At 43.7% G+C, this 16,138-nt stretch overlaps 1 protein-coding gene across 4 annotated transcripts in view; it reads right to left on the bottom strand.

The window, feature by feature from the left end:
• PTPRA (protein tyrosine phosphatase receptor type A) overlaps positions 1-16,138 on the bottom strand; it is a 160,029-nt gene that overhangs the window by 45,871 nt on the left and 98,020 nt on the right. For all 4 annotated transcript variants that reach the window (XM_047067509.1, XM_047067512.1, XM_047067510.1 and 1 more), the window contains 3 exons: positions 6,252-6,336; positions 4,985-5,058; positions 4,632-4,768 (listed from right to left, as the gene is read on the bottom strand). In XM_047067509.1, the coding sequence (XP_046923465.1) occupies positions 4,632-4,768; positions 4,985-5,058; positions 6,252-6,336 (296 nt within the window). Of the gene's footprint in view, positions 1-4,631; positions 4,769-4,984; positions 5,059-6,251; positions 6,337-16,138 lie in introns of those variants that run through there.

Below are 16,138 nucleotides of genomic sequence, written 5' to 3'. Positions count from 1 at the left end.
TAGGAACAGTTGTTGATACAGATTTTAGAGATTTCAGACCAAGGAGGGAAGAGCATCATTCTTGGATAAGGCCAAATTTCTAATTTCAAATTATAATATGGTTAAGTGAACTTCTGCAGGTAGCGTAACAGCTCAGGAGACTGGCCACAAAATGGCAGGCTAGGCTGGCCAGTGGAAACCTGGACTGCATGCTAAATCCAGCTAAGTAACAATGAAAAGCCAGAAAGCCTTTGGCACAAAGTGTGGGATATCAGTGCTACAGGGGCTCCCAGAGGCTCAACCTTCTGAGTGACACCTTCACTGTGTCCCTGATAGGATAACATTTGCCTTCCCAGAGAGTGCACGTGTGTATGGAAAGCACTGGAATCTTTCAGAAGAGCTTTCCAGTCTTTACCAGAGTGAGATGCTGGTGGAAGGGACTGGCTTCAAAATGAGATTCGTGATGTTAGTGGGATGGAAGGAGCCTCAGAGGCCATAGTCACCAGAGCTCTGACATCTCTAGTTGTGGATAAATCATTGTGAGGCTCCTAATAATAAAAATGGGAGGCAGCTAGCCTAGGTCAGTGAAGGGGGACTGCCTAGAGCACTAAGGTACAGAAAGGGCTCCTTTGCATCCAACTCCTGGCCTGGGTCAGTTCACGATCCAGAACCCTTCAGTGTTAGGCGTATGTAAGGAAGAACTCTGCCCCATAACATCAACACTCATATACCATGAACTTCCTCTTCATCTTCCCTTAAGAATCTACAGCCACCTACCATGGTAGCTCCCCGGGGTAAAGAGAAATACACTGTTCGGGATCTATTAGGTTCTGGCCTTGAGCTAACTAATTCCCGGGAACCCAGAATGTCACTATTTTATGCTAGTTAGAATGGACCCTTTGCAGGCCAGGAGATGGAAAGAGTTTTGGCCCAAACTGCACTTACATTAGGAACTACCTATTTTTCCCAATGTATGGTTGGAACAGCTATCTAGAGAAAGTGATAGAATACCCACACTGGTCTCTTAATCCAATGGATAAGGAGGACCATTAAAATAGCAAGAGCAAATGCAAGCTTTGCCAAAAGGCTAAGTCTCTAGGTGAGTTACAGAGGTCTGAACTGCTACAGAAGATTATAAGTTGCAGGAAAATGAGATACTACATCTCCATGTGTGAGTTTAGTGATGGCATGAAGCGAGTGCTCAGTTAACTACTGGTATTAGCTATTCTGATGCTTCCTATTACCACCTCCCCACATGCAAACTACAAATAAACTAGCATAAAAGACTGGCAGTGTTTAAGGATGTCAGATTATAATATACGAATCGTGTAGAGGTGCCGATTTACAGGTGCTTTTCCAGATGCACTCTCCTTTCTACAAATTAGCATAACTGCTGGAATATAGCTATTGACTAATAGCTGTTTTTTCCTCTACCGTGCACAAAGACCACATGAAGCAGTTCCCATTCTCATGGCAGGAGCAGCCTCAGGGATTAATCATCTTGACCTCTCTCTGATGTGATCTGGTTCGTGAGGATTTTGTCTGTTTCACAGGGCATCACCCTGACAACTATGCTGATGACATCAAGCTCATGGGACTTGAAGGAATTATGTACCTTAGCTGTTCAGGCTGGACATAAAAAATATGGCCTGCCACTTCTGCCAAATTTTCTGGAAGTCAAAGACCTGTGGCATGTCAGGATATCCCCTCCAACATAAAGGACAAGTTGCTGCTCCTTGCCCATCCCCCTCCCTCCTTAGGAAGGACTGATGCATGCTGAGCCATTTTAGATTTTGAAGACAGCCTATACCACAGGCATGCTGGTGTCCTGTTCTGATTCATTTATTGAGTGGTATGAAAAGAGAATGCTCTCTAGCTAACCCAGGCCACAAAGAAATTGGTTCTGGTTGATTCTGCGGGGCCCTAATTGTGCTTAAGGCTGAGCAGAAAAATCATAATGAAAAAGTTTAGGATTTGGGGACAAAACCATGATCCTGTCAGCAAGTTTAGCTGGGTTGCTAGCTTAGCACTGGGCTCTGGTAGAGACGATAAGCCTGACCATGGGTAACTAGATATTCAAGTCACTTCAGCTGCCCATTATCAGCTAAGTAGTATATGACTTAATAAGCTACAAATTTAAACATGTCCAACAAAATTCTACCACCAGATGGAAGTGATGTGCACAGAACACCTGCCACCTAGCCACTCTAGACACACCTAATTTCCCAATGATATCAATAGTTAACAGAAGAAAAAAGTCCAGCCTAGTGCACAAATGGCTCTGTGAGACATACTGGCCCATTCTGGAAGTGGACTAATACGGGATAATCTACTTAAGGGATGTTCTGAATGAGTACAGAAGAGAAATCCTTCCAGGAAACAGAACTTCAAGCAAGGTATCACACTACCTCACTGGAGGTCAGGATCTAAGCCGATCCCTGGGTGGTGGACAACTGGAACAAGAAAGACAGGAAATATTTATGCTTCACTTGTATGCTCACCAGATAGCATTCACCGTTAAAAACCCAAGAGATGTTGCTTGGCCCTTTCCTCCACTACCTGCGGTGCTAGCCCAATGAACCCATGAACACAGTGGCCACGGTAGCATGGCAATTGGCTCTCACCACAGTATCTGTTTAAATCTGCCTACCACGCCTCTAGGAATACCACCTCCAACCAGGGATTTACTGGAATGTTTTTATCTCAGGCAATATTCCTCCAAACAAAAAACTCATTTCACAGAAAAAGACATTTGGCCATGAGGTCACAAACCCTATTACCTAGAAGCAGTGGGCACTATAGATTATGAAACAGTAGACTGCCTATTTGGGACCTAGCTATGGTATTCAGGCTGGGTGCTATCTTCGGGGATGAGGTAAATGTTCCCAATCAATAATGAGCACTACACAATGCCATTTTTCCAATAGCCAAAAAAGAGTCCAAGTTACTCCATTAACTCTTGCCCGGTAAATGGTCTCCTGCTTTAACTCTTGCCTCTTTCCTATCTATTCTCCACATCATTGCTAATGATTTTCTCAGAGTGCAAAGCTGCTCACATCACTCTCCACTCCTCTAAGCCTTTCAGCAATAAAACAGATATGAGTGGTGACTCACCCACCCAATAACCATTCTTCCCTTCCCCCTTGCTACTATGGCTTCCATTCTGTGGGCTTGTCTGCCTAACCCTGACACGACACAGGAAAAATCTGGACTGATCTCAGTCAGTTGCAGTAAGCTTAATTCTCCCTTGCTTGTGACTGATTTAAGAAAGAGCATGTGACAAGGGAAGTCTTCAGAAGCTCTTGGGAAAGTTTTCCTCACTGATAACAGGAGACACACAGGAAGAAACAGTCATCCTTTTCCCACTGGACCTTGTTATACCTCCATGTGGCACTTAGAACTGAGGAAGACGTTTTGGCAACATGAGGGGAGTCAGCCTAGAAGACAAAGCTGACACATGGCTGAGTGGGAAGATGTGAAGGAGACTGAGAGTTTAACAATGCCCCAGTTGATGAATTAGCCAACTCTGGAACTGTTCCTCTCTGTCCATCCCCCTCTCTCTAATCATTACCACCTTTTGTCAACCTATCAGCACCTCGGCTCTTAACAACTGCTGCAGCCCCTAACTGTACTCCCTGCATCCATTCTGGTCTCCCTATGGGCTCTTCTCTATTTAGCTGCCAGAATGATTTTTCTCAAAATATAAATCTGGTTTGTCCATGGCTTTCTCTTCTCTCATCACAATCCACAACATCTACAGCCTGGCCCAGTTGCCTTACACAGTTTCGTATCTTACCACTTCCCCAAGTCTCTGCCCTTTAGTCACATATAGCCCTTCTTTATTTTTTGGATGCGCTCTTCCCTTACCCACCCTTACTAGTGATAGCTTGGCTCCTGCTATTTCCAGTGCCTGGAATATTTCCCACACCACTTTTACCAATGCCCTCGCCTATGATTAGGTCTCAATTAAAACATAATTTTTTCAAGGAAGTTCTGAACTGGAATCAGAACTGGTGGCTGGGAATATCAACTGCTAGATCCCCAAACATGTTCAGCTTCCTTAAGGGAGTTACAAAAAAAAAGTACAAATCTAAATACCCCAAATGATGCCTGTGCTCAGCAGTCTTTCATGGTCTTCATTTCTATACTGATTTATTCCTATTGTCTATTGCTTAAGACACTCTGTGACCCCTGTTCCAGACTCTAAAAGGCCACCTCTTAATATAGGCTCCTACAACTATGTACCAGTCCTTCATGTCTTATATTACTGTCTGAATTTATATATTTTTGTTCTTATTTATGGGGGTTTTCCTATTGGACAGTGAGTTCCCTGAGTGCAGGGACTGGATCTGTTTTTGCTCCCCAGCAAATCCCTGGTGCCTCACACATATTAGATGCTTGGTAAGTATTTATTAAACAAACAAAGTAACAGATGCGATGATGGATGGATGGATGGGTAGATGAGAGAGGTGAGGCAAATCTTATTTCATTTCCTGTCTATGATCACATAGGAAAGGAGTCAGATGAACCTGGTAGAAAATTTCTCACCTCTTAACCCGTTAGAAACCTGTTTTCTACCCCATGACTCAAAAGGCCCGACCTTCGGTCTGCCTTCCTCCCTGCTGACACACCAGCCTCAGCAAAGAACTCACATTGAATTCTTCTCTGAAGAGCTTATTGTCATCAGCCATTCTCCGGTTAATCTCCTCTTCCAGCTTGTCCACGGGTAGGGGTGGATACTTCCTGTTGGTGCTTGGAGACCTGGCCAGAAGTGGCACACTCTGGGGTTCTGCAGTATACAAGGGGGAAGGTTGGTCAGGTGCTCTGGAGACCCAGCCCTTCTCTGGAGACTAAACTGGGTGTTCTATCTCATGCACCAGGCCTCCAAAAACCAGGACTGCTTTCTTCAAGTCTTCCCCCTCCCTGCCCTTTTAGGATGGGAAACCCCTAATTTCTTGATTTTCTTCTCCACGAAGGTTCCCCATGTCATTAAGGGGGGCCTTACCCACATCCTCAGTGCGGCCATTGGATAAGCGGAAAGAATTGGAATGGCTCCCAGCTTGCTTGTATTTCTTAAACCTAATGAGAAAATGTTCATAGTGAAAAAGCAAGCATAGAGTCAGGAGAGACCAATCACTAGCTTTATGTTTCCATGTATCAATTCAGCATCCTAAATCTCCTTTACCAAATAAACATGTTCTTTTAGAGACAGGTCCTGCACATGCTGAGGCAGCTCCATTCCAGGGTGATTGGGTGCCTCAGGATGTTCCTGCTCATCCTCAGCACACTAGAATCCAACCCAGGTGCCATAACAGTATATTCTGGCTTGTATGGCTCCTCTGTGTGGCTCCAGTTCCAGGACTCACTGGAGATGACAGCCGCACCAGGTGGAGAAGGGGTAAGTGAGTAGAATACAGTGGAGGGGAGATAAGAATATCCCTATTAAGCTAAAATGCTGGTATTTCCCCGGTGCAATCAGGGAGAAGCCCGGAGCTTCAGACTGGGTGGGCACAGGTCTGGCTACAAGTCTCCTGCAGAATGGTGGAGACACATGACAAATTGTAGGGGTGTGTAAGGTTCCCTTCTCTTTATCCCTGCAAAAGAACAGAGGGAGCACAGAGCAGCTTAAGCCAAAGATAAGGGCAGAGTTAATCCCAATTAGCCAGGGCAGTAACTTTAGCAGGAAGAGGACAAATGCATCTCTCTCTTCTCTCCCCTGGCTTCCCCTTGCTTGCTTTTCCTTCCTATTTGAGGAACAATATCTAGAGGACCCTGAAGAAAGTCAGAAGGGGGAACTCTAATTCACGCGGTTCAGTTCAGCACACCAGGGTCAGGGATCCTAGATCTTAGGTGTGCCCCCAAACCCCCAACTAGAAACATAGGTCTCTAGTCAGCGCACCTTCTCCATTCAGGTACTTTTAGGGGTTGCTACAGTAGGGTTAGATCTGGGGATCTTAACCCACCTAACAGCAATGACACAGATTATATCTTTTCCCTCAACCTCAAACCACCATCCTGGGCTTTAGGTTAAACTGGAGCTGGGGACTGGATTTGGGCAGATGGAAGCAAAGCGGAGGGGCTGGGTCTTGAGGAAGACTATGTAGAGCTTTTAAACCATTACTATGTAGAATTTTAATTTTAGTATCACAAGGCAGTCCCCTCTATCCTATTCACTGTTCTTATCTCACTATCTTCTGGACTGTGTGGGCATACTGAGACCCTGGGGTATTGAAACAGAGTCCAAGAGAACGTAGAAGCTTTAGCATGCTCACCTTAACATGTACAGAACTATGATAATAAACACGATCACGAGCAGAGAGGACAGGGCTACCATCACTGCAATAATTGGCGTCTCATCTGAAATGGAGAGAATACGTCATTACCATTGTATGCAATGGAGAGCTCACTCAATGCTTCTGTAGATGGCAGGCCATGGACAGTGAGTGAGAGACAGAACATGTTCCACTGCCACCCCAGGGCCAGTGTGGGTGGAAGGCGAGGCAAAAGGTAGGGTGAGGACCCAGAGTGACACGCCCATCCCATCTCTGATTTGGACATTTGTTTACTGGCTCCCTGTATTAGAATAAAAGCCCTATAAGGCAGAGACTCTGTTTCTTTCATTGCTATACACACACACACACACACACACACAACAAGAAACAAAAACCAAAAAACCCTCAAATATTTGAAAGCATGAACATGTCAATCCTGATGGCAAGCTAGGTGTGTAGGGCCATCAGTGCACTCGGTCCTAGTCTCAATGGGCTCCATCTAGAGGAAGATAGGAGAGGAAGGTAAAAGGGCAGTTTTCCTATTGTAAACTCAAATGGTTTCCTGGCATAGAGAATAATGTTCCTGATTAAAGCAAGGGACATTAGATCCTTAAGCACTACATATCTAAAAATGCCGGGTACTCTTTTGTACCTCTTTGCATGGCTACCTTTTACCAGGAGCTCAACTACAGCAACATCTGGCTCAGAGACAGAACAACTTCTCCCTTCATTCCAAAGGGCCTGGCTTCCTATCCACCCAATACTTAGCCTCCTTTCTCATGGCAGCTAACCAGGTGCCGACTCATCCTCCTCCAGGCCCACACCCCCACCACGAACCATACAACTAGTCTGTGTTTGTAACTAACTTCACCATTTCCGTTTCGCTAAAAGGGAGGGTGTGTCCCTCCCATGCAAAGATCAATCCTGTCACATATGGTCTGGATTACATCCATTATTGTCACCTCAAAGACTTGTCTTACTTTTTTTTTTTTTTAACTTTTTTTAACTTTTATTTTTTATTGAGACAGACAGACAGACAGACAGAGACAGAGCATGAGTGGGGGAGGGACAGAGAGAGAGGGAGACACAAAATCTGAAGCAGGCTCCAGGCTGAGCTGTCAGCACAGAGCCCGACTCGGGGCTTGAATTCGCAAACTGCAAGATCATGACCTGAGCTGAAGTTGGAGCTGAAGTTGGACTGAGCCACCCAGGTGACCCAAAGACTTGTCTTCTTGATCAGTAACTGTAGTGGGGCACTGTTCCAGAATCTGAGAACAGAGAAGTCATCAAGCAGACAAGTGACTGAGAGCCTACAATCTGGGGGAAGTAGGGGCATATTAATTGACAAACAAGTAAACATACAATTTCAGACAAGGACAAGTGTTATGAAGAAGAGTAAAGGGAGAGACTGATGGGCTAGAGGGGGTTATTTTAGAGTAGTCTGGGAAGGTCTATAGTGCTTACACTGAGCAGACGTCTAAATAATGTGAAGAAGTAAACCATCGAAGATCTGCACAAGGAGCTTTCTAGGTACAGAGAACAGCAAGCATAATCTCCCTTAGCAACTTGGCAGGTTCAAGAAATAGCACAAAGGCCAGTTTTAGTACAGGATGTGACTGCAGAGGTGGGCAGGAGCCAGAAGACTTGGGGCTTTGTAGGCCATGGTAAGCAGTGTGGATTTAATTTTGAATGTGATGAGAAGCGCTATGTGATTGGAGGGCTCTGAAAAGGGAAGAAATATAACTGGATTTACATTCTTTTAAAAGATCAGCTAGCTAAACTGACTCATAAGCAGCAGTCATGAGATGGGAAGTAATCTGGCAGAATATGGCATCATAAAAGCCAAGAAAACAGTGTTTCAAGGAGGGAGTAATCAACTCAATCAGATACTGTCAATAGATTTTAAGTAGGTGAGTTTCACAGAGAAGTGAAACAAGATATGACAAGACAGCAGCTATTGGTGACTTTTTTTTTTTTTAACATTTATTTATTATTGAGAGACAGAGAGACATAGAGCATGAGCAGGGGAGGGGTAGACACAGAATCCGAAGCAGGCTCCAGGCTCCGAGCTGTCAGCACAGAGCCCGACGCGGGGCTTGAACTCACAAACTGGGAGATCATGACCTGAGCCGAAGTCAGTCGCTCAGCCAACTGAGCCACCCAGGCACCCCTATTGGTGACCTTTCAAAGAGTGGTCTCAGTTGAGTAGTCGGTGAGAAAGCCGAAAGGGAGTGAAATAAAGATGGAAAGAGAAGAGAGTGAGATACTACCTCTTCTCTGAGGTGAGGACTTTGACCATAAAGAGGTGCAGAGAGAAGGAACAGCAGCTGGAGGGAGATGTGGGATGGAAAGGTTTTTTAAAAGAGATGGGAAGGGGGCACCTGGGTGGCTCAGTTGGTTAAGCGGCCGACTTCAGCTCAGGTCATGATCTTGCGGTACGTGAGTTCGAGCCCCACGTCGGGCTCTGTGCTGACAGCTCAGAGCCTGGAGCCTGTTTCGGATTCTGTGTCTCCCTCTCTCTGACCCTCCCCTGTTCATGCTCTGTCTCTCTCTGTCTCAAAAATAAATAAATGTTAAAAAAAAAAAAAGAGATGGGAGGTATACCATGCTTCTTTGTTGATGGCAATTTTCAAACACACCCTGGTATGTGGCTCTCATATGAAATGAGCATTCAAACCGGCTACGTACTCCCTCCTTTTTGAAGAACTTTCAACTCTTGGTTCCCACAACAAAGCACTCCTCTGATTTTCTACCTCTTGGCTGCTCCACCTCATTTTAACCTTACTAGCTGTTCCTCTTTCAACAACAGGTCTCAAAGTGTCTGACTTCCTCAGGGCTCCGTCCCTGGCCTCTTTTCTTTTTCTTTATTTAAATTCTTTTAATTTTTTAAATGTTTATTTATTTTTGAGAGAGGGAGAGTGTGAACAGGGGAGGGGCAGAGACAGAGGGAGACAGAGGATCCCAAGCAGGCTCTGTGCTGACAGCACAGAGTCTGATGTGGGGCTCGAACTTACAAACGATGAGATGATGACCTGAGCGGAAGTCAGAGGCATAACTGACTGAGCCACCCAGGCACATGCTGGCACTCTTTCCTGACCTCTATCTAGCCAATCTGATCAGACAGATGGCTGTAAGCACAAATGATATGCTAGCAGCGCCCACATTTGCACTGGTTGGTCAGACGTCTCTTCTGGGCCTATATGCCACCTCCACTTAAATTTCACAGGTAGTGAAACCTTCCGTGTCTAAAACCTTTCCCTCACCATTCAGTAGTCAGCACTACCATGCACCCTGCTGCTCAAGAAACGTGGATATCCCCTTGATTTCTTCCTCTTGCTTATTATCTATATCCAACCCAGCTACAAGTAATATGTTTTAGGGCTAAAATCAATGCCTCAAATTTGTCTGCCTATTTCCATTCTGTTGCCATCACTGTAGTTTCAATCCCCATCCTCTCTCCTCTGGACCACAGTAAGCCTCTGTCCACTGCCAATCCATTCTCCCCAAAGCAGGCAGAGTGGTCTCTAAGAAAGCGAGTCAGACCATCTTCTTCTCTTATAAAACCTTTTGATAGTTTCCCAAGCCTTTAGAAGGAAATCTAACTCCCTTACCCTGGCCTAGAACAACCTCCCCCGCTCGCCCCTGCCCACCCTATCCCCTGCTACACTTTGCTTGCTCACTCCACTTCTGCCTCTAACACCCTTCATGCTGAGTTCATTCCTTCCTTAGGCCTTCAAATATGTTATTCCTTCCTGCTTTACATAGCCTCCCTCCGTTCTTTGCTTGGCTACCTCCTAGTCATTCAGTTCTCATTTTAAGTGTTACTTTTCCCAGAGAGGTCTCTCTTGACTTCCTAAAACTAAATTAGGATCTGAAGTCTTAGTTTCCTTATCTCTAAAATAAGTTATCTGCAGATTAAATGAGATCATCCATGTAAAGTTCTTGGCGCAGTAAGCAGGTACGCACGGTATGTATTCAGTCAGTATTGGCTACTATCTTCCTTGTTATTCTCACAAAGCATTCTGTTACTGCTCTTGATAATACTTCCCACACTTTGTAGTTATATACTTATTTGAGCATAGTTGATAATGAGTGTCCTTTACACCATAAATTCCACAAGGGCAAGAATTACATATCTGCTTTGTTTCTCACCACATACCTAAAACCCAGACAGAATTTCACATACATTTGGCACTAAACAAATACTAGATTAATGACTTATTGCTAAATATGGCTTTGTTAAATGTCAATCACAAAGGGCTGTCCACCACGCATAAAAAGAAGGTAATTAGAGACATCTGGCTCAAGAGACTGAACTGAATCCATAATCTTACTTCTTTCTCTTCCCAAAATTACATTGAAATGATAGAAGAAATATAAAAATACTAATGAATCAAAAGCATATCTGGAAGGCAACAAAGAGTGGCATTAGTAGACCCGAAACAGGGATCTGCAGAAGACAACGCAGAAGGACTAGACTACTGGAGAGATCAATCAGAGCCGAAGAGCCTCCAGTTGAAAGGTTAAGTACTAGCTCAACAAGTCTGGGAATGGAAACACCCCAAGCTTAGAGTCAACCAGGCCTACCCGTGGATGAATGTAGGCCTTGGGGTAGCAGGATGGTATTTAACCAAAGGTTTGTCAATGCAGGGCCCGTACACCCACAGGCTGGGTAACAAGCTGTGTGCCCCATTCAGACTTAGCTGGGAAGACAGCACTCTATATAGAGTAGAAGTTCTGTCAGAGAGTGCTGATGACTTTTTTTTTTTTTAAATATAAGTTGCACATATATTTTTAAACTTCGTATTATGGAAAACTTTCAAACTTACATAAAGAGAACACTACAGCAAATTCCTGTGTACATATCACTTTACTTCCAATGTTATCACTATATGTCAGTTTTTTAAATCTCTACCAGGGCTTCTCAACCTCGCACTACTGACATTTTGGGCCAGATAATTCTCTGTTGTGGGGGGACTGTCATATGCACTGTAAAAAGTTTAACAACATCCCTAGGCTCTACCTACTAGATGCCAGCAGAAAACCTCAACTGTGATGACCAAAGTCATCTGCAGACATTGCCAAATGTCCTCTGGGAGAAATCCACCCTGAGCTGAGAACCACTGGTCTATACCCACTCCACTGGATTATTTTATCTTATTCTTTTTTTCTTTTTTGAGAGAGACAGAGCGAGAGAGCACGTGCACACGCAGGGGAGGGGCACAGAGAAAGGGAGAATCTTAAGCAGCTCCACACTCAGCATGGAACCTGACACGGGGCTTGATCTCACAACCATGAGATCATGACCTGAGCTGAAATCAAGACTCAAAGGACTGAGTTGCCCAGGCGCCACCCCTCCCCCACTGGATTATTTTAAAGCAAAGCTGAACCTATCATTTCAGCTGTAATTATCTCAATATGTAACACTAAGAGATAAGGATTCTTAACATATCCAAAATACCATTATCCTATTTATAAAGCAACATTAATTCCTTAATCTAATCTAATATTCACTTACTGTTTAAATATCCCCGATTGCCTCATAAACGCTTTTTTCTGGTTTGGTTAGAATTGGCACCCAGAAAGGGTTTTTACATTGCACACGACTGCTAGGTACACTGGGCCCATAGAGAGTTTCCTGGGTCAGCCCTGATGACAGAGAAAGGGCAAGGATTGGGCCTGAGGTAATTCTAGGTGGCCACAAGACATGAAGAAGGGGAAAAAAGAAAGGAAGGCAGCTCCACCTACAGGAGAACTGCGTCCAACTTCCTAAACCATGACTGAACCACTAGTTTAGGATACGTCCCTGTTTGTCCTCCTGAAGCGATACCTACTGTGAGCACATTCTAATCCACTCAATGCTCCAGGGTAAAGCTCAACCAGAGCTCTGTAAGTGACCTTCACAGATACCAAGGACAGCGATGGCAGTCCTGGGAAACAGACACAATACAAGAAACAGAGTATTTCTTTAAATAGAATAATCTTTAAAAATATACTGCAGGGCATCTGGGTGGTACAGTCAGTTAAGCGTTCGACTCTGGCTCAGGTCATGATCTCATGGTTCGTGAGTTTGAGCCTTGCGTCAGGCTCTGTGCTGACGGCTCAGGGCCTGGAGCCTGCTTCAGATTCTGTGTCTCCCTCTCTCTCTCTGCCCCTCCCCCACTCATGCTCTCTTTCTCTCTCTCAAAAGTAAATAAACATTAAAAATATATATATTAAAAAAATAAAAATATATTGCAACAGCACACTGCATCAATTTTTTTAAAAGGCCACTATAAAACAAGGAGCAATCTCACACCTATCAGGGACTGCTGCTATCAAACAAACAAACAAACAACTCCAGAAAATAACAAGTGTTGGCCAGAATGTGGAGAAACTGGAGCCCTGTGCACTGCTGGTAGGAATGTAAAATGGTACAGCTACTGTTGAAAACATTATGGTGGTTCCACAAAACATTAAAAATAGAATTACTATATTATCCAGCAATTCTACTTCTGGGTATATGCCCCCCCCCCAAATTGGAAGCGGGATCTTGAAAAGATATCTGTATTCTCATGTGTGTAGTAGCATTAGTCACAACAGCTAACATGCAGAAGCAACCACATGGCCACTGGTGAGTGAACAGACAAGCAAAATGATGTATACACACACAATGGAATATTTTCAGCCTTAAAAAAGGAAGGAAATTCTGACATATGCTACAACATGGATGAACCTTGAAGACCTCATGCAAAGTGAATAAGCCAGTCACACAAAGACAAATAAATACTGTATGATTCCACTTGTACCTAGCGTAGTGAAATTCAGAGTCAGAAAGTAGAATGGGGGGGGGGGGTGCCAGGGGCTGGAGGGAGGGGGGAATGGAGAGCTATAGTTTAGTGGGTATGGAGTTTCAATTTTACAAGATGAAAAGAATTATGGAGATGGATGGTGGAGATGATTGTGCAACAGTGTCAGTGAACTCAATGCCAGTGAATTGTACACTTAGTAATGGTTAAGATAGTAAATTTTGTTATGTGTGTTTTACTACAACAAAAGAAATGGGAGGGAAAGGAGCAATTTGAAAATTAAGAAAGTTCTTAGAAACTAAAACACGACTGGGGGAGAAACAATCTCAACAGAAAGGCTGAACAGGAGAACACATGAAACTGAAAAACCAATTAGTAATGTGAAAAACCACATCATGGAAGTTCCCAAGACACAAAGAGTGAGATAGAAACTGTGACAGTAAAGAGACAAACTGGACAGATCTAGGAGTTCCCAAAGAAGAGAACAGTAAGGTAGGAAGGAAAGAAATTATACAAGAAAGTTTGCTCAGTTATCAGGCCAAAAGGGATCATCAAGTTTGAGTGGCGATACTGAAAAAGAAGATTTACCTAGATACATCCTGACCAAGCTTTTAAAACTTTGGATTGAAATCAACCAATTAACCAGAAGCCACCCTTAAAAACTTCCAACGGCGGGGGGGGGCCTGGGTGGCGCAGTCGGTTAAGCGTCCGACTTCAGCCAGGTCACGATCTCGCGGTCCGTGAGTTCAAGCCCCGCGTCAGGCTCTGGGCTGATGGTTCAGAGTCTGGAGCCTGTTTCCGATTCTGTGTCTCCCTCTCTCTCTGCCCCTCCCCCGCTCATGCTCTGTCTCTCTCTGTCCCCCAAAAAATAAATAAACGTTGAAAAAAAAAAAAAAACTTCCAACGGAAGAAAAAAGTTTCCCTATAATAGAGAAACAAGAATCAGATTTATGTATGACTTCACATCTATAATACCATCGCCAAAGCCAATGGTGCCCTGTCTACCAAGTTCTTAGGAAGCACTTTGAACCTGGAGTTATTCATCTAGCCAAATTTTCATTTCAGCAGGAGGTCAAAAGAAAGCCATTTCCAGAGCATGGGGCTTTAGGGTCAGACAAACCTGAGAGTTCAAATACCTATTATCCTACTTAGTAGTAGTGTGACAACCTCTTGGAAACTTTGTGGAATGCCTTATGAAATACAAACGTATTATCACTCTCCACCTCTTCCAGTTAATGGATGATTTAAAAGAAGCAGCATTTGCAAAGTGCCTGATATCAAGGGAAGACATTTGGCCTTGGCATCCAAAAGTTCACATTAGCAGAGAACCTCAGTCCAGATTTTGGGCTCAGACAAGTCTCTGTCTAAAACAGGAAAACTACAGCCCAAATGTAGCCCACTGCCAGCTTGTATAAATAAACTTTGATTGCAGCACATCCGTATTCATTTACACACTATCTATGACTGCTTTTGCACTACTAAGGCAGGGTTGAACAGATATGACCAAGATATTATGATTGCAAAATTGAAATTATATATTATCTGGTCCTTGATACAAAAAGTCTGCCAAACCCTGATCTAGAATGTTATTACCACCTCTCCACTTATACAATTCCAGATCAAATATCACCTTTTGTGAGTAACGGCTCATTTCCTGTACTTCCATAACACTATGTACCTACTCTGCTACAACACTAATCACACTGAATTAAAGTCATTGCCTATATGTCCATTAAATTACAAATTTCTTGAAGGCATGGATTCAAGATCACACTGAGATATCCCTGCACTCAGCATTTATTCTTTCATTCAATAAATATTTGAGTGACTTATTGTGTCAGGCAGGTCTTGAGGGTACAGTAATGAATAAAATCAAAATTTCTTACCCTCATGAAGCTTACAGTCTAGTAGGGAAGAAAGAACAGGTAAGTAAAGAAATATATAATACATGTAGTTATGAGTGCTGTGAAGAAAAATAAGGCAGGGTAAAAGAGGAAATGGAGGAAGCATTCTGTGATGTAAAGTGGGGTGGTCAGAACAAGTCCTGAATGAATGAATGGATGGAACAAGTACCAGGAAGCAGTGCAGTTTATGACCAGTGCAACCACTGCAAGCAATATGACAAGAGACTCAGCTAGCCTGATAACTTAGGAATTAATAAAAAATTATTACAGTGAGTATTTTTGCACTTCTATAGCAGGCACAGAGCAAAGCACCATGCACATATTATATCACTCAATTAACCTAAGAACCCTTAGATACCATTATTAGCCCTGTTTGAATGGGTGAGGAGACTAAGCACAGACATTAACTTGCCCATAAAAAGCTGCCACTCTAAAGCAAAACCACAAAGTGACACTATTCTCCAGGCTCTTCATAAACTACAGGACAACACCACTTTAACTATTCCATGCTTTTAGGCCAGAACAGTCCTCTGTCACAGAAGCAAGATTTTACCTTTTGACATATGAATTATATCCATGGTTTTTGGTTTTTTTTGAGAGAGTTGGACACACATGGACATGAGCGGGGGATGGGCAGAGGAAGAGAGAATCTTAAGCAGGCTCCATGCCCACAGAGGAGCCAACACAGGGCTCAATCTCATGATCATGAGATCATGACCTAAACCGAAATCAAGAGTTGGGACACTTAAGCCACTAAACCACCCAAGTGCCCCTACACCCATGTTTTTGATGTGGTTAAAAACAATACAGATAGGAAAGACATCCCCACGCTGCTGTGAGGGAAGGAGACTCAGATCTATTAACAAAAGAGGAGAGAACTTATAGCTCCCTGTATCAAATCTCAGACTTGGACACAGACTCAGGATCAAGGCACTCTCCTAGAGTTCCTCCATAACTGGATAGACTGGTCATATCATGCTAAGGAATGTCCTGGTCTAGGTCTTCCAGAGAGGTGGCCTTGCATGATACAGGCTGGCGTAGTCGGCAAGGCAAGCACATTGGTCTATTCCTTGCCCTCCTCCACCTCCTATCCACTATCCATTCTAGCAAAATTTCACTTTTTAGACTCCGACTATGGGACAGAATTTCAAAAATACTAAAATGATGTTCTGGGACAATAGATGTCTATTTGCTA

The sequence above is a fragment of the Lynx rufus genome, unplaced genomic scaffold, assembly GCF_022079265.1.
Source record: "Lynx rufus isolate CCGP_SWC_20201006 ecotype Redwood Valley unplaced genomic scaffold, mLynRuf1.p SCAF_8, whole genome shotgun sequence".
NCBI classification, from domain to species: domain Eukaryota; kingdom Metazoa; phylum Chordata; class Mammalia; order Carnivora; family Felidae; genus Lynx; species Lynx rufus.
Note: the sequence above shows the minus strand (reverse complement) of the source record. Positions and strands in the feature narration are given on the sequence as shown.